At 36.8% G+C, this 26897-nt stretch overlaps 1 protein-coding gene across 2 annotated transcripts in view; it reads right to left on the reverse strand.

Annotated features, from left to right (window-relative positions):
• Positions 1 to 19740: 19740 nt before the first annotated feature.
• Positions 19741 to 26897, reverse strand: part of RB1CC1 (RB1 inducible coiled-coil 1) — a 66492-nt gene continuing 59335 nt past the window's right edge. The window contains exons 21-24 of one of the 2 annotated variants that reach the window (XM_036400594.2): positions 25212 to 25270; positions 23330 to 23457; positions 21716 to 21786; positions 19741 to 21384 (exon numbers count right to left, since the gene is read on the reverse strand). In XM_036400594.2, the coding sequence (XP_036256487.1) occupies positions 21307 to 21384; positions 21716 to 21786; positions 23330 to 23457; positions 25212 to 25270 (336 nt within the window). In that variant the 3' untranslated portion in view covers positions 19741 to 21306. Of the gene's footprint in view, positions 21385 to 21715; positions 21787 to 23320; positions 23458 to 25211; positions 25271 to 26897 lie in introns of both variants that reach the window. The other variant, XM_036400585.2, reaches the window with a different exon arrangement.

The following is a 26897-nucleotide window of genomic DNA, read 5'->3' on the forward strand; positions in this document are numbered from 1 at the left end:
GAGAACAGATCAAAACTTATAGAAGCTCAAATGTGCTGTCTGAACTATACTTACTGATTTATTAATTTTTTCTGAACTCTGAGTTTTTCATGCTGGATTTGGATAGAAAGGGCAAAGACCTCTAGCCAACTTTTGCACCACCAAGAAGGCTGTCTTGAAAGACATCTGGATTTGAGAAGCCTGGGGAGATCCAAGACTGTCTTTCCCAAGCATTCCAGTACTATGGGTCACCATCTCTTCATACACTTAAAAGCAAAATAATTTTTTCTTAATAATTAAATTTCAATCTACTAATCTGAAATTAAAACACTTGGTCAAACTAATTTTCCAGGTTTACAAATACCCATAAAGCATTAAATTCCATGATTTAAGGGTTTGTTTTTTTGTTGTTTAAAGTAATCACAAGATGACAAGGTCTGGCAGATCTCACTTCTAATGACACTACAAACATTCAGCATACCAGCACTTTTTTCTTTTTTTCCTCTTCTCTGATCAAGCTGTGAAAAAAATGAAAAAAAGGAGCGAAGTCCTGATAGCAAATAAAAACCTGCTATTTGATCTCCTGGAGCCAGACTTTCATCTCATGAATTGTTATAACACGGCCAAGAATTATACTTAGCTATTGTTCAACTAATCCAACATTTCCTTCATAGCAAACCCTTGAGATTCAGCATAAATCAGCACCCAGAACTGTGAAAGGATTCCTGGGAAACCTCTAAGTCATCAACTCTGTTAGAAATAAGGAATGTGATTGAAGATAACAAAACATAAGCAAGGCCTCACAATGTAGTGCTTTTCTTCCTAGAACTTTCCTTTCTCATTCAAAATTAACCAATTCACACACTATTTTTTCTCTTTTCCGTGCCTTGTTCATCTGCCCCAGTTTCTTTGCTCTTTCTGAAGCTGCTGAAGCCTTATCTTCACCTTTTTTAATACTTCCCAACTGCTAATATACTTCACACATCTGTTTTCCCAGAGTAACAGATGTTGTTGCTCAACGAATACAACAGTCTGTGTGTTTAGGCTATGAAGTGCAGAAAAAGCATTTAGAGCTAGTTTCTGCTTTTCCTCAGTAGATGCTTCAAAAATATAGATTCTGCAAAGAAAAAGTGTATTTCCAGTGCATGTGCCTAGGGTTTACAAAGCAAACCAAACTGAAATGGACCTAGATAATTCTTGCTGCTCAAGAGGGGAAAAAGCAGCATCTTTCTCCAGGTGATTCTGCTCTATTCCTTCACACTCTGGTTTTGGGTCTTGCTGCTCTCTAACACAGTGCAACCTTTAGCAACAAAATATTTCCAAACTGAGACAGATTAAATAGCTTTCAACTGGTGTCTAGCAACCCAGCCAGCAGAGCCCAGAGATTATCATTCTGCTCATGGTTTCCCATCATGACTGTTATTTTCATGAATTTTTGGGAATCCTGGGAAAATAGGCAGGACAAATTGTTAGGACAGATTTTCAGTGGGCATCAAGGGCACGAGTGCCCAGGCACAGCGTGTACATACCTGGGACTGTGGGCCCACCCTGTGACGTGGTGCAGGAGCTGCCTCCAAGTGTCCCCTCAGCACAGAGCACCAGTAGGGGAGCCCAGAGACCCCCTGCTTTTCTGGATACACTGCTCCTTATCCCACTCCAAATACATCCTGGCTGCTCTGGGACCACACTTTATGTGAAACAGAATAGTAACAGGCTATGTATTAACATGGCCTACAGACATAGCCCAGCTGTCTCTTTAGTAGAGATGTTGAAATAATATAAACAATGGAAATGTAGCACAATGCTCTATAAGACTGCCTTAGAACTAAATATCTGTGATCGTGTAACCTAATTATCTAATTTTCTTAGAATTTTGCTTTTTGCAGAGAGCTTACATGTATTTGGAAAAAACTAAGTGTTTGCCCATTTGGGTTTGCTCAGCAGTTATAATAAGAACTTCCTCAATTTCTATACTCCTTCTGTGGAAAAGATGTCACAGCACTCAACTGAAAATAAAAATATTTCTAGATGGTTGTGGATGTTTTCTCTTTATAGAAACTTGCTGATTTTCTCATTATCACATTTTGAAGGCTGCCAGCCTTTTCCCATAATACATTTTGTAAAACTATTCCCCCCACCCATGTCATCTCTAACTCATTCTGCTAAACATCCACTTTTAAGAATATTGTTCCAACTTTACCCTCACCCTTCTCCTTCATTTATTATTAAGGCTACTCTCACTTATGTGCTAGTTTCTGCAGATCTACTGCAGCACTATTTATTACCCATATTTGGATAAATTCTGTCCAATTTTATTTGCCTATCCCTTCCAGTTTCAAGAGGAAGGGATGGAAAGCCTGAGGAAAATACACAAGAATAATCAAAATAATTCACAGGTATAGTTTTGGCAGAAGCTAACAGAGCTCCAAATACTTGATAATGCTATTTCAAACCAGCTCAGTGCATGAACAGTTTACACAAGGCTTCAAAGTCAGATTGTAATTAACTAATTCACATTTACTTATGAGAACAATCATTATTTTAGGAGAGAATGACTTTAAACTACTAAACCAGGTCAATTATTTTTATGACACAGCCAAAATCAAAACATATATATGTTGCACCTTCATGTTACATACTCACCTACAATTGAATCTATTACATTTATGGAAAAACCTAAATGTCAGACAGTAAATGCATGAAAGTTTATCATGCCTTTCTGTGAAAATACGTCCTCACACTTGTAGCCGTGTAGAAGCTGCACCTTGCATGGGAAAATGATAACAAAATGGAAACAAAATACTGCCCCCACCTACAAACTCTCATTGCTCTCAGTAGCACAGGAGCACAGCTCAGATTTCCAGTATAAAAAAATGCTCTATTAACCTAAGGTTTTCATAAATATGGGTCAAGCTTGTGCTATGAAGCACTTCACAGCTGGGATGCACTTGTCTCTAATGAGGTAAAACTATCAAAGCTGGAAGTTTCTTACAGACAGTTTACATTTTGTGATGACAGTCCCTTGAATCACAATTGCAGCAGCCCTTCTTGTTTGTGGGCCTAGAGCTCTCCTCTGGGAATGGAAACATTAGCTACTGATGAAAATATTCATGAACTCTTTGTCATGCTGTTTTTATGGAAGGAAATTCCATCTATATCATGATCACAAACTGAGAAGTAAACTAATCTTTGCTCCTATGTATTAGTCATATTTTCCCTTATGCTCTTTGTAGAGCTAGTGGCACATGCGTATTTAATTTAATTCTGTATAAATATTCAACAGGGCCTTTATCTTATCACCTTGATAGCTCATTTGGCCTAATAACAATTAGCCTTAGAGCCAGAAAAACAATCAATTTTTTACACTTAATACAACAGCATGTTGTACTTAAGCAGCCAGCCTTGCAGAAAGTGTACTGCTGATTTAAGAGTAACTAATCCTAACTCTGCACGTCTTAAGGAACTGGCCAATGACAACCAGAATCTCTGCTTTTTGTTCACTTTCAGTCACAGTGTTCATTGATTTATTTGCAGGTTTTACTCATTATTGTGTTCAAGCATGATTCAACTAAGCATTTAAGCGATGATGATGATGCACTTGAATTCTGCAGTTAGGAAGTGAGGTGATTAAATAAATTTGACTGTGGTTAAATTGTTAATTGTGAAGAGTGTAGAGTCTGAATATATTTTGTGTATGGCAGTGATTATCATTCAATATTCAGAACAACTTTGTGACACAAGACAAATAAACAAAATCTATCTAACATGCCCTCAGAACAGTGCCTGCAGATTTCTGAAGAGATTTGTGTTTCCAGCTCACCAAACACCTCTGAGACTTCATAGAGAACTTCTCACTTTCATCTCCACCAACAGGACACATTTCTGCACCATTATGAACATTACATTTGCCATTTGCTATTTCAGGGCAGGCACTTTCACTACAGGCAGCTGCATTGTTTATTCAGGAAGTGATGAAGAGAATCTCCGCACCTATTCTGCCTCTTCTTTGGAGGATACACCATCCAGTGTTCTAGCCCTTCAAAATGCCACAGCAAACAGGAATGGGAGGGGAGAGAGCCATGACCTGCTGCTGCTGCATTGACTGTGCATTGGATGGGGCACAGGGAAGCAGCCTTGGAGCACTGTGTGCTATCTTGAAATCTCTGGCTCTACTCCTGCTTGCCATTGCCAATATTGCATCACTGCACTAGGACAGCCAGACCAGTTTTCAAGCTGCCATTGAACTAGAGGACAACTGAGTTCATCTTTCCCACCTGTGCTATTTATATGCAGGATGTTCAGGAAGTGTATGTTGCACACTGCTCTATTTCTGACCAAAACATATGCTTTCAAGGCAGCCTACAACCACATACAACTTAGAAATACGGTGTGATAGGGGGAAAAAATTCTTACATAAGCTCCAGCATCACCTCCTGTAATACCAATTGAATTTGCCCTGAAAGCTAGTGACAGTGAGCTCAGCGGTACCAAAAGCAAGTTCAACATCCAAGGAATGTGTCTGAGCAGCCTATTTCCATGATGACCCATTCTGGTCTGCGATGTCTTTCTTACGTGGGAAGATGCTCTAACTGTTTAACTTCATCTCACTGGAATGTGTTTTGCAAATGTTTTAATAAGTTATGACCCTACTTGTCTATGCAATGCAGTTCCTCAAATACCTCAGCTGCTCCTTTCAGCTGTTTAAGCTGCAAATTCCATAACGCCCGTGATGTTTAGGAAAAAGGGAAGTTTATATCTTGCTAAATAGGGCTGTTGCTACCCCAGTGACAAATTCTCTGGATGGACTAATATCTGAGAAAACTTTTTTCCTTTTCTTTCCTTTTTTAAAGGTATATTTATTATCTTTCGTGGCTTCTAGGAACCTGTCCCACTGTACTGGATGTTTTCCATCTCCCACAGCATGAGTGTCACAGGAGATGCAGCCTGTTTGGAGATCTCAGCACATCTGGAATCTACAGCAGCAGCAGCAGCAAAGATGCTCACAGAGGAGGAGCACACTACCTCCCACTCAACTGCTCCTTCCCAGAAGTGGCACTGTGTTCCACAAAGACTCAAAGCCCAAGGTGTGGGAAGCTTTGCCATTCATTTGCTGTCAAGAAGCCCATCATCTGTGTTTAAATGACTCCTGAATGTTACCTATACTATCACAATAATTAGGCAATCATTTTACTTAACCAATCAGAGAAAGATCAAAAGGCTAAATATAGCTTCAAATATAGTTAAGGAGAAGGAAACCCAAACAATAAACCCAGCTTATCATGTTCATCATGTTTCAAGAAGGCCAGCATGATAAATTATTTTGCCACCACATCTAATGGGACTTGGGGGGGAATCATCTCCCGGGAGGTTTGTCAGTCACATGAGCACTGACACTTGGAGTCACTTTTTGTCAGTATTCAACTTGCTCAACACATCAGTTCTGGTTACTGCTTTTGAATTTAATAGAGACTAATTTAAAAAATATTCTAATTTCTAAAATTTCTAAATAAATACTTCAGTATGGTGGTTACACATTAAACACAATGAGAGCATCTCCAGCTATTTTCTCCCCTGGCAACAGAGCACTGAGCCAATGCAGATCTGCCCTAGAGATAGTTTGAAATCCACCCTCAGGACTGGCAGTCAGCTCTGTGAGAGCTGGAGACTGTACAAACACTGAAGGAGCACTGGCAAAGACACACACAGCAGACACAGGAACAGGACCACCTGTCCCTCCTGAGAGATGGGGCATCTCTGCTGCCCTTGGAGGTGCATCTGGCTAGAGTAATAGTCTGGCTAGTAGATTTTTGTGAATGTACCTGAGAATTCCACAGACAGAAAAAAATCCCCAAACACAAACCACCAACATCTTACATACTTCTAGAGATCAATCTATGCAAGCAAGTCAAAATACAGGAACAAGACTCAAAGGCCTTCAGGAAGAGAAGATGCTTTTCTGCTCTACATAGGCCAGCAGACACAGGCTCACTCAACCTTTTTTTTGAGCACAACATACCCTCCAGGCCCTCTTGAAAGTATCCTGGGCCAGTGACCAGCAAAACTAGAACATGAGCTGGAAAATAAGCCATGAGCACTGGATTTAGAAGTCAGCCCCTTTTTTTTTTTTGTTGTTGTTCTTATTTTTAGAAGGTAGGATTAACCACTGTACAAATACTTATGAATTAGTGGGAGCCTTGACATCAAGACCGAGTGTCCTTGTGAAAGACAGACTCATATTTTAAGCTATTTTTATTTTGGCAAGTTGAGTTCAGTTCTGTCCTAATAGAGAAAAATATAATGGCCTGTAGAGTGCCAAACTAAGGCCAAATTAAGTGATCTAATCAGTTTTCTGACTTACATGCTATAAAATTATAAAAACATAATTAATTATGAAATAACTCATTAGAACAGCAGCAAGATAAGCTATCCCATTCTTTTCTGTCAGATGGAAGAATTCCTCATGCTGGCTGAAGACAGTTATTCTAAAGCCTTTCTTTAACACTATAGAAATAGATCCATCTAAACAAAAACTATTATTAATGTTTTTCATTATTTATTTTTTAACACAAGGTCCTCTATTGAATTACTAAAAATAAATTTTAATTTATCCATAATTGCGACACTTTGTCACCACGAAGATTAATCTATCTAAGAACATAAATTCTAGCTACTGTTCACTGCTCAATGGCTGTTTTTGTTTCTGAAGGCACTTCATCTAATTATCTTGTAGTGGAAGACTGCTCTAAAGGGTCAGTTTCCAAAATAGTTATCTAGATGTTTAAGATCATAATAATGAATGCACACTTGTTTAGTCTCAGAACATAATGCCAAGATATTTTTACATGACTGTTTTATTTTTCCCAAGATAAATTATCATCAGCTTTTTTTTACTCCTCTCTTTTTTTTTTTTTCTTCTCCTTCAATACCTTTCTTCAAGTATCAGATGTGCAGGATGATTTCTAAGAATATATTTGGAGCAAATTTAAAATTCTTTTTCATGGATGAGATTAGATTTTTTTTTTTGAAAACCCAAACATTAAATTAGGTAAAAGAGATAGACAGGTTTAATAAAATTCTGAAGGGCAGCCTTTTTTAACAAGAGTATTTTTATTTTGGTGGATCTATTTCTTTGTAGAAGGTTATTGATTCCCCTCATTATTTTAAAGATGTTGGAGAAAGGTTGCTGCACCATCTTTCTGACCAGGCTGCATGATCTTGCAACATCTCCCATGGTGTGTTTAATATCCAGGACTGCTTGAATTCTTGCAGAACACTCCATACCAGTTAACAGACAACCTTGTCCATGGCATTACAGATGTTAGAGCAGTCAATGGTTCATCTCAGCAAGACACTAATAGAAACCATTCTTACTAAAGATAAGGCTTCTCATGAATAATGAAAAAAAGAAATCGAAGTCAATTTAATCAGTTGTCTCTTGGCTCGTATTTCCTGTCACAGGCAACTTTTTCCTAATTTGGAAAACAATATTTCAAAGACACAGCAGTTTTTTTATTAGTTTCATAACTTCATGGGAATTTCCCACAGTTGTGGTTGTGATATTCAGACCTATAAAGCATCAAAAAAACCTTGTTTTTCTCACAGATGCCGATCCAGTTGTAACTGCTTTCCCAAAGATTAATCTCTGCCTCTTTCTCCCAATAATAAAGAAACAGTTGTGCAAACTTACAAATTCCTACTATAGGCAAAAAGAGACAAACAAAAAGAAAAAAAAAGAAGATAAAACCATGCCTCCTAAAAATTGACAAAAAACATTCCAAACTCTGGATTGTTAGGATCATTCTTCTAAATTCAGTTTATAGGTGATGTTTTGCTGTTGCCTGGATTTGTGGGTCTTTCTTTAAATAGTACTGCTCTGCCATCAGGAGACATTACATTAATTTCATTTGGCATCACTGGGCCTCAAAGCAAGAGAGATGTTTTCCTTCAGCAGGACAGAAAGATCTGGCATTTTTAATTCACTTTCTTGTGTGTCTTGAAGTAATTTAATTCTCTATTTGCCCTTCTCAGAAGATAATCTTGTAAGAAAATGAAGGTAACTTATTTGTAAACATTGTTATCAGAAAGCACCACCTTTCTCTCTGCATCTCTCATGTTGCTGCCACAGTGTCAGCTGCTGGCATCATAAAAAACAAGGATTGATTGATTGATGGATCCATTTTTTTTAATTTTTAACCACTGCATGCTTTGACACCTCAGTGTGAGATGAACTGCAGATGGGTAGATTTCTAACATTTTTACTCTGGGTTTTCCTTTCAACAAATCAGAAAATGGCAAAAAAAACCCCAAACCCTTGAGTGCACAGATCCTAGATCTTTGAATGCTATGGAAATTTTCTTCCCTCTCATTTCTTTGGGATGAGGAATCCCAAAGGAATCATGTGTCTAAGCCTGAACTTCTCTGCAAAGTCCTGCACTTCATGCTCAAACTGTGACTCATTGCAAACATTAGACTACCCTTCATTTGAAGTCCTTGTGAGGTTTTTCTGTAGTAGGTAACACTGCACCAAAGCCTAAACAAGGGAAATGGTGCAAGAACTCAAGGATCACGTGTAAGGCAAGGGCCTATTTTCCCCCCCAAACCAGTTAGGATAACATTGATCTTTCCTAAGCCACCAGCCTGGGGATTTCTTGCTTGTCTTGATCTTTATTTTTAACATGTACAGCAGAATCTTGAGCATTTCTTCAGGATTTCTAGCCAAAGCTCTATTTGGAGAGGGCTCCTCAAACCTCTGAAAGGGCCAGAGACTTTCACATATTATTTTAATGTATCTTTCTGTAACATGTGAGGAAATGTCACTTTGCTCTGGAAATACCACCCCATGCAGGATCAGATGTCTTTATTAACTGCTCCATGTATTTGCATCTTAAGAACAGGGAGGATTATGGGAACCCTGCCAGAAAAGCAGAGACACTGGGAAAATGAGGACCCATTGGAATACTCAGTGAAGCACCTGCAATCCTTCAGAAAAAAATTTCCTTCCTCCTTTGAAGTGGAAAGCTCTTTCTGTCACAGAAATACCTAATCTGTGAAATTCCAGGACCATTCTAGAATCTGTACCATATTGCTAATATTCACCTCAAACCTGAAGAGCATCATTTCCCTTCTGGTATTCCTTAAAAATACGGCAGCTTTTCCAAGTAGAAAATACCACAAATAATGAATTTTCACTTTTACTCTGAAGAAAACAAATTTATAGCTTTTTACTCTGAAGAAAACAAATTTTTTTTCTTGCCCCTTCATAGCTTCAAAACCTTCCTGAAAAGTTTCTCCTTTAATTTGCCTTTTCTCCTTTAATTTGCCATCAAAGAGTCACTCAAAGTGTGTAGTCTTCAGGTCAGAAGCAAACCATCAGCAAGATGACCTTAGCTGCCTGCCAGGGCACTGCTTGCTTTTCTTCTTTCACAGTTCAGCACTTCAGGGTAGCAAGGGATATAATTCTTCAAGGTAAAAAAAAATCAATATATATTCTCTCACAGAATCAAATAATAGAGATTAGAAATCAGGAGACAAGGAAAAAAATGAAGGCTAAGAAGGTGAAGAAAATCTCAAACTGGGGAATAGGAAAAATATGCTGAGCAGTTGCAGACTTGTAAGGCCTGGTTTATACGAAACAGGGACCTGGAGAAACAACTCAATTGAGACACTTATTTCCACCTACCAAAAAGTGATACAGAGAATTGACTGGAATTATAAGTAACAGCTCTTAAGAAATGAAACTACAGTATAGCAAAACAGTGTTACCTATCCTAAAGAAAGTATCCTCTATAGTAAAATATTGTTACTTATTCTTAGGAAAGTATTTTCTTGTGGCTAGTCAGCACATTACTTTATCCATTATCTGTCGTTCTCCTCATGGGATTTGCTCCAAAACTCATATTTCTCAAAAAGCTGTGGGTTTTGCTTCTTACAAAGCACAAAGATTGTGTAGACCCATTCTTCCCTTACAATTCTTTTCATCTAACTTTTTAAGTAGATTTTCACTCACAAGTCAAAATTAGAACTTTGTGGAAAGAGAGGAAACAGAGGCTAAACTAATTTCTTGCAGAAAATTACCCTTTTTTCATGTCCATCTTCAACACATGCAACTTTTAAAAGCAGGCCTAGAGGAAGTTGGTCTAAAGAAAGGACTAATCTCAAGTCAGACAGAAACAGACAAAGAGAATTATCAGCTTTACATTAAGCACATCCAAAATATCACAGAGTTACACATCTGTTCATGAGTATCACAGAGTAACAGCAATGCTGTTTCCATGCTACACAACCTATACAGAAATATATGTTGAAGTCACAGCTCAGGCATATTGCCTCAGTCAAAGAATGAAGCACAGAAGGAAGAAAGCAGGGAATTCCATTGAAGGGGTTTCCACATTTGTTCTCTACTTTTACTGATCACAAAAAACAACCAGAAATTGTCTCAAACCCACAAAATAAATGTTTAACCACCCTGCATACATAATCGGATGCAGTCCAATAAAAGGGAATTTTATTTTCTTAAATCTGCTGTTTAAAACAAAAATAAGAAAGCACCTAATTCTATATATTTTAAAATAAATTTAAACATTACTTAAGTCAGAGAATTGCATGAGGATAAAAGTATGGTTTTTTTTGCTTTTCATTGAAGTAACCCACAGATTTCGTGTTATAAAGACTTCTGGATTCTTGGGACACATTTAAAATAGTAACTTACAACAATTCATTTTATGCATTCAAAAATTTAACAATAGCCCATCCCTGAGTTGGAATTTTTATTTTTTTTTCCACATCTAGAAAGGCTTTCAAATGAAAATAGCTACTAAATCAACTCCTTCCACTTTCATGTGGAAGCGTAGTCACATGCTTGTTTAAAAAGAGTAACTAAGCATGCAGAAATCGAAGTGCTACTATTGCTCTGTCATTTATCTAATAACTGTGCTCATAGACTTAAAAAAATATTCTCTCGGAAAGAACTCAACAGAGGTTATGCAACAGTGACAGTCATCATCCTGTTGAAACTATCCATCTATTTCAGGAAGGTAAAAATGTGGAGACTGTACCTTCTGGAGGTGTGTTAAGGATGGAAATGCCACAGCCACAAGTCATTGGAACTGAATATTTGTAATTGGGAAACATCAGAGCTTGCAGAGCAGCCAACTGCATTTTTGAGGGGGCTCATAAATCTCTACCTCTTGCAGCATCACACTGTATAAATGGGGTGAGCTTTAAAGTGTCCTGGGTTTACTTTCTTTCAGAACAACATGTGCAGAATTACTTTACCAGTGATCCTGCAGAGGACATGCTTCAGGGTTGAAGAAACTTCAAGAACAGCTTTAGAAATTACTTTTAGTTCCCCTGGCCAAGGCTCTAAAACCTGTGCTAAAATGGCTTTTCTATCTTGGTACCAATTTCTGGGATTAATGTTAAGAGGAATCACAGGGAGCCTCTGGCACAGCTATTTCAACCCCCTCCTCTTCCTGATGTCATCTTCCTCACCCCTACATCCAGGGTCAGAACAGCCACAGAAGCCTGGATCAAGGCAAGAAGAGAGCTGCAGCAAATCAGCATCCTAAAGAACCTGCCTGTGACCCTGTGCTGTGAGTATGACCACAGGCCACTGCCAGCATCAGAGCTCTGATCCCACTGGGGTCCACTGCTCCTGAGCACGCATCCAACATCCACTCCCTCCCTTGTGCCACATTTCCTGAACATGCAAAGTACAGCCATAAAGCAAAACAACATCCAGCCCATTGCAAAGCAACTCAAGTTTCTGCAGAAACCTCACAAGAGAAAAAGAGATTAAAATCCCACCAACCCAGGGAAACAATTTAACAGGTTAAACATAACAAATTTGGAGCAACTGAAAACACGAAGGGCAGGTGAGGAGTATTTACGGAAGATGATCTAAAATCTGTGCGAGAAGAAGGCAAAATGTCACCAGTGAAGATGGTTATCATAAACTCTTAAGGATATTCTTCTCTCAATGGCCAACATGCAAAGTTCAGCAAATGAGAAATGTAGCCATCAGCACAACAGATTTGTCATTTTTCTCACCAATTGTGAAGAAATCACAATTGATTTCTTCACTTAAATCAAGTGTCCAAGAAATCTACTGAGCAATGACTAAATAACCCTTCACTACATTTCCTTCTTATTTATATTAATTTATGCTTAGAAGTACAAGACATACTTTACAGATTGATTTTCCTTACAATAAAAATAATAATTCCTAGTATAATTTTGGTTCTCTATATCAATATTGAGGATGCTTGAACAAAAAATTCTATATTTAGGAAAAAAATCAAATTATGCACTGAATACCTGAATAGGTTTATGACTTCATCCTCTATAGCTGTCATAGGAAGCAAGAAGGAATAGACATTGCCATCTCTAAACTGTCGGTTTTTGTCTCAAAATTTGATTGCCAGTGAAATTACAGAATTATCTAAGCTAGGCTGAGAGTCTGTGGCATCCCAAGATGTTCCTGCAGAATAAACTGCTGTGGCCTGCTGTTTAAAACAAAAGATGAGATAACAGATGTATTGATTTCAGTTGCTTGAGAAACACAAAACCAATAAATAAGTCACTATGTGATGGATAAAGGAACACAACATAACAAAATAAGTTGGTAAAATGTTGAAAACACACTTTGTTTAATAGTTACAGAAAATAAAAGCATTTTAACATCTCCCCTTCTCATAGTTTCTTAACATATCAATTAAAATATTTGATTATAAGAATGTTTTGCAGTCAAGAGACTGATGCTACCAATGCCTACTAAACAGCTATTCCTCTTTACAGAAAGCATTGCAATTTTGATGCTTAACTCTTGCAGTTAAGGAGCAAAAAACCAAAAAAACCCAACCAAGCCCCAAATGCCAAGCCTCCTTGGAGAAAGCTATTTAATCAGTGGCCCAGGAGTTAGAAGTGAGGTGTCTTCCCTCAAGAGCCACATAGCCCCTTTCATGCCAGACCACACTGTGGCATCTCTGCTCACAGCAGCTTCCATGTACATCCATGGAACTTTTCAAGATTCTAAGAGTTGAGATTTTCCAAAAAAGAACTTTGCACTACACCCTAACCAACCAGTTCCAGCACATCAAAGCTTCTGCCCAACTTTTTTTTTCCACCAGTGAGTAGGTCAAATTACCTGTGTGCAATGGAAAATGTGATTCATCTACACAATGAGACAAACACATTTGCTTCATTTAACCATACAGGGAATGGAGTTGAGTTGTGAATGTTGAGTTCCTCATTCTGAACTCACTGAAGAGCTGGGAAGAGGACATGTGACACTAAAAAGGTATAGGAAGAAAGATTAAAATAGACAGTCCAAAGGCACCATGTAAGAGTCATGGCTCATCCTGTTTCCTGTGCAGTACTGGGTCATAACTTAAACAAAATTTCTCAAGATGATTTCTAGGTGACTATAGGAACAAAAGTCTGAAAGTTTAAGATGACACTTGTAGCTTGGCAAAGAAATAATTTGGCAGATGGAGAAGCGCAAAGATTGATTTTTTTTCTCCCTTTTTTTGAATACATTAAGGAAGTCTAATATAAAGCTGAAAAATGCAGAAGATCTCTAGACAGATACCGAAACCTATAGAAGTCCATTGAAAATAAATTAACATTTTCAGGTAAAAAATTGTAAAAAATTGATTTTTGGCGTATTAGGTCTCAGTCAAAGAAAAACAGTAAGTATGTGATTTAACACACATGCTACACTACAAGAGTGCGTCTTGCATTAATATGGAAAACTGGTTTACAGAGTCAGAACTGACCCACACAGATACCAACAGTTCCCAAAGGTGCCTGAGAATCACAAGTATCAAACAGGGCAGAGAAGCAAGGCTGTAAGTTTTACTTGAAGCGTCAAATGCCTTTGAGCACACTGCTTTACCTTCTTGCTTACATAATGGAGAGAATAAAATGGTGAGAGCACAGGATTTGAAGATATAAAACTGCTGTGGTATGAAAGAGCAGCCCAAGTATCTCAAATTGGTCACTCTGTCAGGTACCAAAAATAAGTAAATTATCTGGAGAAACTCAGGTCTTACGTAAGAGATACATAGCAAGCATTCTGCTCAGAAATTGCCACCATAAAAAGGACAAGAATGTAATCATATGTTCAAGGCAAGGTTTTTATGCATAACTGGGAAAAGATGTGGAAGCACAAGCACAGGAAAAGAGCACCTAATTAGCTAATTGAAAAGCGCATCCTCAGGCATATAAAATCCAAGTTTGACAAGCAGTCATAAGCTGACATTTCTCAATATTTCAGTGCTTTAAAACTGCCAAAATAGAAGCATATGCCATTACAGTATACAAACACATTCTGTAATCATACATAGAATTGTAGAATATTCTGGATTGACAGGGGCTTTCTAAAGAATGTCTAGTCCAACTCCCACTAATGTGAATGGACATCTTCAACTAGAGCAAGTTGCTCAGAGCCTCATCCAGTCTGACACTCAATGTTTCCAGGGATTAGGCACACACCACCTCCCTGGGCAACCTGTCCCAGTGTTCCACCACCCTCATCATAAAAAATTGGTTTTATCTGGTTTGAATCTACGCTCTTCTCATTTAAAACTATTACCAATCACCCTATCCTATACCTATGTTCAAAAGATGTTGTAGTGTGTTTTTATATTTTGTAATACTTTGAAGTAGTTTTATTTTGTATTCCCATTATTTTTCCCAAATGGTTTATCCCAGACTGTACCCCCCTCCCTTTACCTGTGTTATCCCTCTCCTGGGATGAGATCATCCCCAAACCCCCACCCTGGCTCTCTGGCAATCACTCAGCCTCCCATCCCCTCCATCCACAAGTTTTGGTCCAAGTCGTCGAGTGATTAGCCAGAGGCCAGGGGTCAGCCCCCCAAGCCTCGCCCCATACGCTGTCCTATATGTCTATCCCCCAGTACCCATCCCTTAGAGTTACTTATTGGTTGGTAAAATGTTCTCTACTTTGGGTTTCCACCTCCCTTTAAATGTAACCTTGGCACATTTCCCCGGGGCTCTCGGCAGGAGGCCCCCTGAGGTGCAGGAGCTCCTTTGGGACTCCTAATAAAGCCTTGGATTAACCCCTGCTAAGAGTCGGCCCTTTCTCTTCTACCGATGTCTCTGGTGTCTCTTGTGCTGCAAAGGCACCAGCCCAGGTGCCCTCAGTACCCTCGGGGCACAGAGAGTGTCTCCCTGCTGCCAGCCCAGGTGCCCTCAGCACCCTCGGGGCACACACAGAGAGTGTCTCCCCGCTGTCAGCCCAGATGCCCTCAGCACCCTCGGGGCACAGAGAGTGTCTCCCTGCTGCCAGCCCAGGTGCCCTCAGCACCCTCGGGGCACACACAGAGAGTGTCTCCCTGTCAGCCCAGGTGCCCTCAGCACCCTCGGGGCGCACACAGAGAGTGTCTCCCTGCTGCCAGCCCAGGTGCCCTCAGCACCCTCGGGGCACACACACAGAGTGTCTCCCCGCTGTCGGCCGTGTCGGGGCTGCCCCCCGGTGTCTGCCGACTCGGGACTGGCCGAGGGACCGAGACAAAAAGATCTACTGGAACTCCTGTGTTCCAGAGTAGCAACAACACTGAATATATGCTTACATTCTACTGGTAATTTGGAAATTTTTTTCAAGCTCTACAATGCACTGTTAGAAGGTCAACAGAAGCATATTTAACTGCATGTATCATATCTGGGGCAAATTATTTGAGCTTCCAAAAATTCACTTATAAGTAAGAGCTACAAACATAAGGAATAGAAATATTATTAGTATTACATGGTCTAAAATTAAAATAAAATATTTTACTTCTTAGCTGTTTTGTTGATTTTAAAAAATACAATCTCTGAAAAATTACTTCAGCCTAATTCAAGAAATCTTAGTATATACTGAAAAAGGCTATTTCTATTTTACAGCCTTTTAAAAACAGACAGTTGGTTTTAGTCAGCTGATTTTAACTGAAAATAAATACCTGGGTTTTTTTCTGTATAGTTACATAAAATAAATGTCTCTTCTGAAGCTTAAAATGCTATCAATTGTCTACAAAATTATCACTTGTTATTTGCAGTATTCTGTACTGTATTCAATATAAGTATACCCTTTTTCTACCATTTCAATCATTGTTAAGTCATTGCTAAAAATACTCCCCACCATTCACAAGAGACATGGTAGACAATTAATGCTGACCAGCACCCCACAAGAAGCATAGCTTAGCAGTCTCCTCGTGAGCACTTCGATTACATTAGACATTAAGAGCTGATATTTCAACTGCCGAAATTAACTGGCTCAGAGATGGACTGGTACTTAAAACTGACTGCTACCCCTTAAGGATCCAGGATCTTCAGGCCATTTTTTTGGTCCCTTCTTGATAACTGATATATAAATTATTATTATTATTATGTCCTTGATAATGACTATACAATGTGTAAACTCATAACTGTAAAATTCCAACACAGCAGAATGTTTTGGTTATATGTAACTCATAGCTCTGTACCTAATCTTCATTAAATAATAAAAATGAAGCATTACTTATCAATTTTTTCTGCACTTCTAATGCTCCCAGCACAGGAGCTTGGGTTGTGTGCACAAGCATGCATCCCTGTATTCAGAACAGGTAGAGCTCATGTAGAGATCTGGGGCAGAAAAAGAACTTATTGATCTGAGCATGGGGAAAAAAAAGGTCTTCATTAACACCCTTTTGCAAACAGTACCAATTTTTGACTAGGAGATAAGAAAACAGCTCTTAGTGCAGAAAAAAATCTACTTACTAAATGATTTTGCCTAAAAAGTCAAACCCACAGTGAATTTAAGTCCAAAGAAGCAAAAGTCAGGAAAAGGAAAGCAAGGATGCCAGCCATGATTAATTTCAGAAAATTGAGCCAGAAATAAGGGAGAATTTAAAAATTACTCAAATTACAATAGCAGTTTCAATCCAGGCTTCAAAACAAAGGACTAAATTGAATGTTGAAAACATTAAATTGCCACATCAGTTGCAAACTGAAGACCCTTATTAAAAACATCACAGGATTCCAGCCCCAGCAGAGAGTTGGGCAAGACAACCTCAGGAGGTTCCTTACAACCTCAACTGTTCTCTAAATCTGACACTGCTTGAGAGCACCAACATTGAACTCAGTTCTTAGCCAGTATTTGGAGTATTTGAAGTCTGGGGACTAGACTTTCCCATGCTCCTCAGTATTTTATGTGGATGTTGTTAATATGAGAGAGTGTTAATAGAGTGAGTGCTAAAGGAAGTAACTGTTTAGCCTTTCCCATTTATCATCACTGCTTCAGGACTGCAGAATGGCTGTAAAGTGAGATAAAGAAATCAGCGACCTTAAAATGCAGCACTGAGATAGATCACTGAAGTTTAAAAGGCTTGAGAAGGAAAAGGAGCTCTTATATGGAGAATGGTCTATTTCTGAATTATTAATTTGGCACTAAGCAGTAATTGCCTGCACTATGATATTAACTATAATAATAAACAATACTATAATTAAAATAATAATTAAATGAAAATTTTTTAATTAAAAAATATAGGAACGAAACAGCACTCCAAAGTACTAATCAATTTTTGCCGTAGCTGCTCACAGCCAATCTGCCTTCTAGCTAAACTCCACAAAATAAGGCAGCAATATAGGTCACAAAGAAAACTAGTGCTGCAAAAAGGCACAGAATAATTTTGCAGAGGATAGACTTCCCAGTTCTACTATACAACATAGGTAACTTAGGGAAAAGTGTGTACTTCAGTGTAAAAATGGTCCTACTCAGACCATCTTAAGATTCAAATGCAACACAGCTGAATTCTAAACAGCACAAGCTCCTGACAGGAGACTGACTGCAGAGCAGTGCATAAACTAATATGCTTCTCAGAGTATTCAAATGGATATAGCTTTCCAAGAACACTGGAAAAAATCCCTTTTAAATTATCACATCCCTTCTGTGTTAAGTCTGCAGGACAGCATTTGCTTTCAATCAACTTTTTCTACCATTCATTTTCCCTTCTGCAGTTCAGAGAAATAAATTTCCTCTCTCTAAAGCCAGACTTTGGAATAAACATGTATTAGCAGTAGCACAAGAGGCTTTTATTTTTGGTATTTGCTATGTTTCCAACATGCTGCTCCACAAAAGAATTAGGGAAATTTGAGATCATCAAATTTATCCTCCAACTCCTCCCCCACCCCCCCTTCTGACCATGCTCCTCATCCAAATCATATAGCTAAATACAAATTTTTATTATGGTGCAAGATGAAGCACATAGGTGGTACATAACAAACATACTTTCAAGAACTAGTAAGGCTGTGACATACAAAAATATGTAAACTACATTTTTCTCAATGACTGTTCAGAATCATTACTGAATAAGTTGGGAGTTTGTTTGACAGAATTTCCATTTTGAATATACATAAAGATTATAAAATGAAACACATGACAAATATTCCTAAAACCCAAAGGCACTGCTGTTTATTTATATTTTTAAAATATTATGTCATGTAACAATAACAGATACATCCTGGCATTCTATTAAGTGGCAGATATCAGCAGGGAAGAAGTTTTTCTTCCCTCATAGTTTGCATTACAGCAATTTATTTTAATCAATTTATTTAGGTGCTTCCCAAGTTCACTTTCATATATTGTTCATGTGTTTCTGAGTTATATAAACCTCAGTCATGTCTTTTTATCTTAAACTAGAAATCAAGCCAAGTTTCACAGTATCATAAATCATTGCTGCTACTGTCCATATATAAGCTTAAAAGTATGTATTTTTAATCTAGGCAACAGTAAAACAAGAGTTGAAAGTTTAGATGTTTTCATAGACAAAGATAAGGAATTTGAGGGTGTTTTTTTTTATTTTTTGGCGAGGAAGTCAATTCTCAGCATGAATTCTGTACTCACCTCACTTCAGCACTCAGGGCACCATCTCAGAGCCTACAACAAATAAACTTCATGGTATGTCATCAACACAAAGCAGAAAAACACACAAACCTTAGTGATTAATGATTCACAGTGTAAGAAAAAAAGTGTATTTTTGTATGCCCTAAAAGGAGGAGTGCCCCTTGTAGGTACTCTGTCATGTAGGGACATCATCAAATTAGCAGTTTTATCCATCTTGGAAGAACTTGATTGACAACACATCCTTTCCTCCATGGAGAAAATTCCAGGCAACATTTCATGTATCTTTGAAGTAGATTATTCAATAACAAGAGTCGGGTCTTATGTTACAGCACTGGATTGCCCCTTGCTACACAGATTCATTGCTGCTACTCAATAACTGCCCTCCCAGAAATGGAAGGAGATTCAGTGCCTCTTAGCAAAGCCTGATGGCTTCCAACTAATCCCTGCAAGAGTTATAATATTCACAGCAGTAGTATCTGAGGCTCGGAAAGTTTTTTCAATGGGTAAAAGACATCAAGGCTTCTAAACATTTGGCATATTAAAAGAAATGAGTTCTACTATGTGTGCAACTTCTTAAACCACTTGTGACTAAGTTGACTTAAGGAACAAGACTGCACCAAATTGCAGACAGAACTGTATTCCCATTTAGCTGGAGGTGAAAAATTCAATGAGTAAAAAAAACCATTGCATCATGGGTTGTTTCTCTGCATTAGACCTGTCCTATAGATCTATATTATTTACATGTTTGACACTGGGCAGTACTCAACTAGGGTAATACTATTCTTAAAGAACAAGGTACATTAGAAAACTAATTTTAAAAAGTCAGTACATCAACTAGTAAATTTAACAACCAGGTAAGAAGGCAACTTGACGAAATGACATTCTGTTTTCCACAAATCAATTATCTTAGATTTATTTAATCAAAGATATGATACAGTTACAAGCCCATGCATTTCATAAAAATCTGAACTTAAAATTTTTATGGAACAAAATTTTAAATAAAGCATATACAGATGTTTCTGGGTATTCAACTGGACTGGTTAGTCTAGAGAAATACTATTTGAAACATATGAGCAGAAGCATTGAGATTTTCATGTGATCGTTTCTTTTTCTCTTCCTCTTCCACTCCACACCTGAAGATAAATCACAGCTGAATAACTCTATGGATTGAATCCTAGGCATAAGCTCATAGGTGAACTCATAAATTCACTTCCCATTGGTTACATATTTATGGTACATCCCTTTTAGACTGTTATTAAAAATAAAATAAATAAGACTACATTTTAAAAATGTAGGCAGTATAACTACTAAAAAATGTCATTTATGCATTTAATATGCTGACAAAATTAAAATTTCTGTCTACTTAAATTCATTTTTATGATTACAAGGTAATTCTTGTAATTCCCAAATGCTTTTGAAAATTGCTACCTCTCATAGAAAATTTGGGTATTTCTATGTAATGAAACAGCTGGAGAAATCATAGAGAAGATGCAAGAGATTAGCATGAAATAAATATTAGAGATAGTATTTAAAAGGCACACAAATACTTCAAACACATACAGTTTCAAATCTTTATTGTTTTAAAATTCTACATGTCTTTTACAATTACAATAATTTGTTACTTAAATGACTCTTGTATGGTTAATGTACAATGAGTTTTTTCCTGAAACTCAACCATGAAATACAATTTCATCAATATGATTTTTCTAAATAGATTAATACAAGACTTCTGTTTTGTTGGGAAGAACAAGTGCTTCACCTTGAATAAATAGCACAGGTGTCTTCCCTTCAGAATCTGTGTGATCAATCCATCGAAAGTGCTTTTGAAGATTGCAGATCTAACTGTGACTGATTTTCAAAATCAGTCCATCAAATTACAAGGGTTTTTTAACATTAAAGAGCATTTTCATGTAATGAAACAAGCTGCAGTAGTTATTTTTATTCATCTACTGAGGCAAACTCATGTTGAAGAAAAATTATATGATTATCTGCATGCAATGAACACCCTCTTTAAATAGTTGATGAATTTTACACATATAAAGAATCTGTTAAAGAGTGCAAGTACTTTGATAATGATTTCACAAAAGGACATATGCTGGTAATAATGGTAACTAACATTTAACATCTAAATACAAGCTAATGTATATTTAACAGGCAATTAACATGGCAAACAAACCATGTTTCATGTGGTTGCCCTTAGAGAAAATGAACTCATTTGGTCCACACTCTTAAAGTTATCTGGGTAAAAAAATTGAAGCAGTTAGGGCCAGAGTTTCTGATGAATTTCTAAAATGTCACCTGTTAAAAAGTAAAAGCAGTACATCAATGACGTATCTTGTCACATGACCTCAGTATAAAAAACATGGCCTGGTATTTGGAGCGATGAATGAGCACTGAAGGACAAGTCAAAAAAGAATGGAGACAGAATGAACTAAAACTTGGTTGTGTTATACTTTCTTGTTCCATGGTACTGCTTTCACTCTGTAGAATTTTGTACCCAAAGGAACTTTGAATCTGTTTTGTGCCTACAAAAAAAGAATAAAAAAATTAAATGTGGAATTATTCTACTGATTTTTGTACTTTTAAGCTGAAACTGATTCCCACTACTCAGTATTCAGGAGTCTGGCAGGGCTCTGGACAGTGTGGATGCAAATACCCAACCCACTGCTTGCTCAACTCTTCTGGTTCCTCTACTCTTGCTATTCACTGACTCAAAAGAAAAGCAGGAATAGCAGAACTTAGGACAATTTTCATCTAACTTCTTATGCAGAGAGCATTTGTCATAACTGTTAAAAATACTAAAATATACTTTTTTCTCTATTAATCACAGATGACTTCTCATTACTATTTTCTTACCTTTTTTGCCTGGCAATACTCCTTTTCCATCACTTTTCCTAGCACCCATGGTCTCCTAGATGCACCCGATGCTAAAGAGAAAATGTATTTAATATTTTGGATAAGCAACTACAGGTACCAGGATATTAGATTTTATTTTCATTAATAGCAGATTTTTTTTAAACAGCTTAAATAAACAAACAAACATTAAGTAAGATCAGATTTAAATGCAACATTTTGGTGGCCCTTAGAAGAATAACTTGCAGTACCTAGGCCAACACCAATTTTAACCTATCACAAATACAACTAGTGTTCTGAATTTCACTTTCCCCACTTCCCTGATGCAGGGATAGAATCAAGACATAGTTTCCTGAAGCAGTGAGACAGAGACAAATGGGTTCCTCAGGCAGTTGTTAATTCTTGATATTTGTTTTATCTGCAGTTTTCTTAGATTTGTGATTAACTCTATTCAGCAATTGGTAAGGACCAGAGCAAGCCAAATCCATTTAAAAACAGTGAATTAAGTACTCACAGTAACATACAAACTGACATGGCTTTTATCTTATGTATGTCAAAAACCAGTAAGAAACGTCTACCATATTTCACAAAGCTATGTATATGCACTACTAATGCCATAGGTCAGAATATTTTACATCTGGAAGTAAGACAGGCATTTTCCCCTCAGGTTTCACAGATGACATATGGCACAGATCCTTCAGCAGACTCACAATCCAGTTAGGGCTTAGTGGTCTTCTGAAGAATACACAGTTATTCAAGATCTATCATCTTTCATCATAACTGCATCTACAGTGAGTCTGCTCAGGGAAATTATTTGACACCTGACATGCAATAACACAGAAACTTTCACTGATAAGTTAGAATTAATACAAATTTTCTTTTGACGCATATTCTAAGATGTTTTTACAAAGCTGGCAGCACAGGTGGGTTTGCAAAAAACCACGATTGTTTAAAGACATTTCTTCAATCCACTTCATGTAGAGCCCATGGTTTAGTGCAAAGCATTGTTATTTTTCCTCATTTAAAAAGATTTCAATTTAAAAAGATTTCAATGCTAAGTTTAGATAGCTGCCAAAAAAAGCCAACAAAAAGCCTTGAAAATTATGGGATAAAAAAAGTAAATGTGTCATCAACTTGAACATAAAGAAATACTGGAAGTCTTCTCTGAAAATATTATAATAAATACCATTTTAATTTGGTAATATGAGCAAAAATATTGTTTGCAAACTCCCATATACTATTGTCTACATTTTTTTATTTATTATTTATGCTGAGTAGTTAAAGCAGCCTGATGGGAATGTTAACATACTCTGTGTGTATACCAAATAGGCATATTCTCCCTCTTTTTTTTTTCCCACAGCTTACTTTGAAGATGCAGACATTTTTTCCCAGTTTTCCAAGATATTAACATCTATATAAATTTTTAATTAAAAATGTTCTGCTTTGAAAAATATTTTGCACCAGAACAAGTAGCAAAAGCTACAAAGATAGCTGACAACTCTTACATTATTCCTGTATTTATCATATACACATAAAAATCACTTAGTGTTAGAAAGTTAAGATTGTCAGTTGTAAGAGGAGATAATTAGAAAAAAATCTGACACTTACCACACTCACCTGGTTTGAGATCCAGTGCAGCAAGGGACTCTGAGTGCAAGAAATACAAGGTTGGACTAACAGTAAACAACACGTAGTTGTCATGCCTTTCATCCAAGATTATGAGTACCAAATCGCCAACCTGAAAACTAGGGGAAAAAAGAAAATCACAGAACTTAACTAAACAAAAAGCACAGAAGCTTAAAGCTACATTAATTACACTACATTTTTTCCCCCATGTATTGCATGAGACAGACTAGGTTGAAGAGCAGCAGGCATTTCCATGTGCTATGCCAACTCATATACATTTCCTATTTTCTGAGGACAACAAAAGCAGGCTACCTTTAAAAAATGTTTTTGAAATGTTCTACACCCATCAGGTCAGATTCTTTTTCTCAAAAGAACTTTCATTTTTTCTTTAACACAATCAGAAATAGCTAACTAAATGCTAGTGTTTCAATTTTCTATTATTTTTATTCACTGGTACTTAAGGTAGCCATCACTGTAGTGGTGTTTAAAAACATTTTTTTGTTGTTTTAAACTGAAACAAAATTGAACACAGAAAAATACAGCAAGAACATTAATGCAGCTTCCAATCTTAAAATTTTAAGCACACAAGACAAGTAAGGGATGAAGTGTTTATCTTTGATCAAATGATAAAAAGCCAAAGAAACACTGTGACAACTGTATATAAAACATTTTATAATTCTGCTTTTCTGATACCAGGGTAATACAAAAAACCAAGTTCTCATGTGAAGTTTCAATTACAGAATTCAGAGAGCAACTTCTGTCTCCAAACTTCTTGTTCCACAGTGTAAAGTACTGCGAATAAATTATTTACCCATTAATGAAATGAAATCTAAATTAGTGACAAATTAAGCATTAGATCACAAGGGAGCTCTAGGAATAAATATTAGTACTCCACTGGGGATGAGGGAGGAAGTGCAAAAAAAAGTAAAAAACTTCTCCATAGAAGGAGACTACAGATACACAGACAATCGAGTAAATCTAGAGAAATTTAGGTCATCATCTTTAAAATTCATTTTTGGATTAAATAAACAATACTCCAAACTTTTCTGCCTAGACTTACTATGAAGACAGGCTATATTGACTTAAAAACATCTCTACTGGACAGATGAATTCTTCTTTCATACCATTTTCCTCCTCAAAAACTACCAAGACACTTGGGACAATTTTCAGATGCTACAGAGAAAACAAAATTATTCTTCACATCCTGATCTTGTTACAGCAAAAATTAAAACTGGTGTAATTCAGAAAACATGAATAGAAAAATCTGTGCAGGTTTTCTCTTTCTCCAAAGATTTTTTTTTACTATTCTAGTAATATATTAGCATAATATTAATTGAAAGTTGTCTGTAGCTTTTACATTTTTCAAGAACACTTCTTTTTCCAGCAACAATTCTAAATGCAGCTGCTAACAGATTGATAACACTTAACAAAATGTTTCAGTTATTTTATTCCATTCAGTTAGAGTAAGACAAGAACTTGGAAGACTTCAGGAAGGTAAGACTTCTCTTGAAATATAACACAGCACTATGCATATTCAGGATGAACAGATTTCCTTTTTCTTAGACTTCAAGGTTACAAGTAAACAAAAAAGTAATCTAAAAAAAGCCTCAGAGAATTCTAGAAATCCTACGAAGTACAGAATTGAAGAAAGTCACTGACAGAGAATTCAAAAAGGCATTTCATTGTTTATAAAAAGGTTTTATAAAATTTGATTTATGCTCAACTGGGACTGTTCAAGAGCTGATGGCTAAATTATAGTGATCTATGCAACCTTTCACCACAGAGCAAGAACAGCAGAATTATAGCATTAACTGTACACTTAATTTATTGCAAGCATATCCATCTGTTTATATGAAAATTAACATGTACTTACTCTCTAATTGCTATTTTTTCAGAATGTCTTGAGGATACTGATGACATGCTTTGGGACATCTATAAAAAGAGAAAAAGCTGTAAAGTACTGGCAAGCTATGATGAAATGTACATTGCAGGTAAGAGTATGGCAAGGTGATTTTACATTGATTTCAAACAGTGCCTAGTCTTGCAGATTTTATACTCACTCAGAAAACCCACCATACTTTTGTGATCCTGTTCATAGTGGGTTTGGTTGTTTCTGGTTCAGTTTTGGTTTCTATTATTGTACTTTTTTTTTAATGGCTGCCTTTGATTATGAATGTTCCTGCATAACTAACTTCTCCCTCATTATTTAAAACTTGGAAGAGCTTTTCATATCAGTGCCAGTGAAGATTTACTCTGAGCATACACAAGACTTATGATAAAACTGTCCATTCTAACAGAGAAGTCACGGGCACCAGAAAGGCTGATGGCAGAACACCAGAGATTAAACATGTTTATTGCAATTAAACTCTACACGTTGAGCTCAAGAGAGTCTCTCAGTTTTTCTACAGTCACAAAATCTCAAGTTTATTGTTATCAACAGGGCAGCACTCCCTGGAACAAAACTGAAGTCAGATTTACTAAGACCAAACAAAAGTTCAATTCTGTAAGGTCTTGGACATAAGAAATAGCTCCTATATGTATATTTGCTTTTTTTTTTCTGTTTAAATTAATAAAACACTGGCACATGTAACAACTTCAATAGGACAAACTAGACCTAAAAATAAACAGAAGTGCACACAAAGTTTTTACAAGGACTGTGATAAGAAATGACAATGGGTAATTAATGCTACTTCTATCTCTGAAGGAACACCTATCCCCTGGGCAGGCAAGTAGCTGGGGAAGCTGTTCAGACATAAATGTATCAGTTCCAGTACCCTCTGGTAACCTCCTTACAACAGACAATTCATAATTGCTCCACAGAAACTCTGACTAGAGGTCCTGCAGTTTTTCCATCCATTCCTACTTCCTGGACCATTTATACATGCTATTCAAATCTAGATTGCTCACACTTGAAGTTCAGCATGTGATTTTTCAGCTGTAACTCAGATATTGTTCCCTACAGAGAATTTCCTTCCTATTGTCAATCTTGCCCCCTGCCTTCCCCAGAGGCAGTACCAGCCTGTTTCTGTATGAGCCTGAAGCCTATCCACAGCTCATTTTCTTCATTTCTTCAAAGAATGGGTCCAAATTGAATGCAGTGCATGACAGAATGCTCTCAAATTTTGATGACACTTTCAGCAGTTTTCTTTACAGGATCCAACTTCAGAATTTTGTTTTTAATTTTTATTTTTTATTATTTAAAAAAAAAATTTAGAGGCTACCTTTCTTTCTTGAAAAAGTCACAGCTAGCATGAAATTTGTCAAATTTGTTTAGACTGTTTACAGAAGAGTTTGAGAGTTCTCCTCAGATATACAGACCAGATATTTTCTTGTTATATTTTCAAACTGGAATAAGTGTTAAATGAAAACACAAAATAGCTTGATTTCTGTAGTTTTCCTTAACTTCTAACTTCAAGAAAAACAGAACAAACTAGAATGCTGAGAATAATTACATTAAAACCTAGTAAGGAATATTTTATTAATACAATTGTAATAGCCTTTATACAGAAAAAATTGTTTCGTTTCTCAATAACTCATTTACTATAACAAAAATCCTGTA

The sequence above is a fragment of the Molothrus ater genome, chromosome 1, assembly GCF_012460135.2.
Source record: "Molothrus ater isolate BHLD 08-10-18 breed brown headed cowbird chromosome 1, BPBGC_Mater_1.1, whole genome shotgun sequence".
NCBI classification, from domain to species: domain Eukaryota; kingdom Metazoa; phylum Chordata; class Aves; order Passeriformes; family Icteridae; genus Molothrus; species Molothrus ater.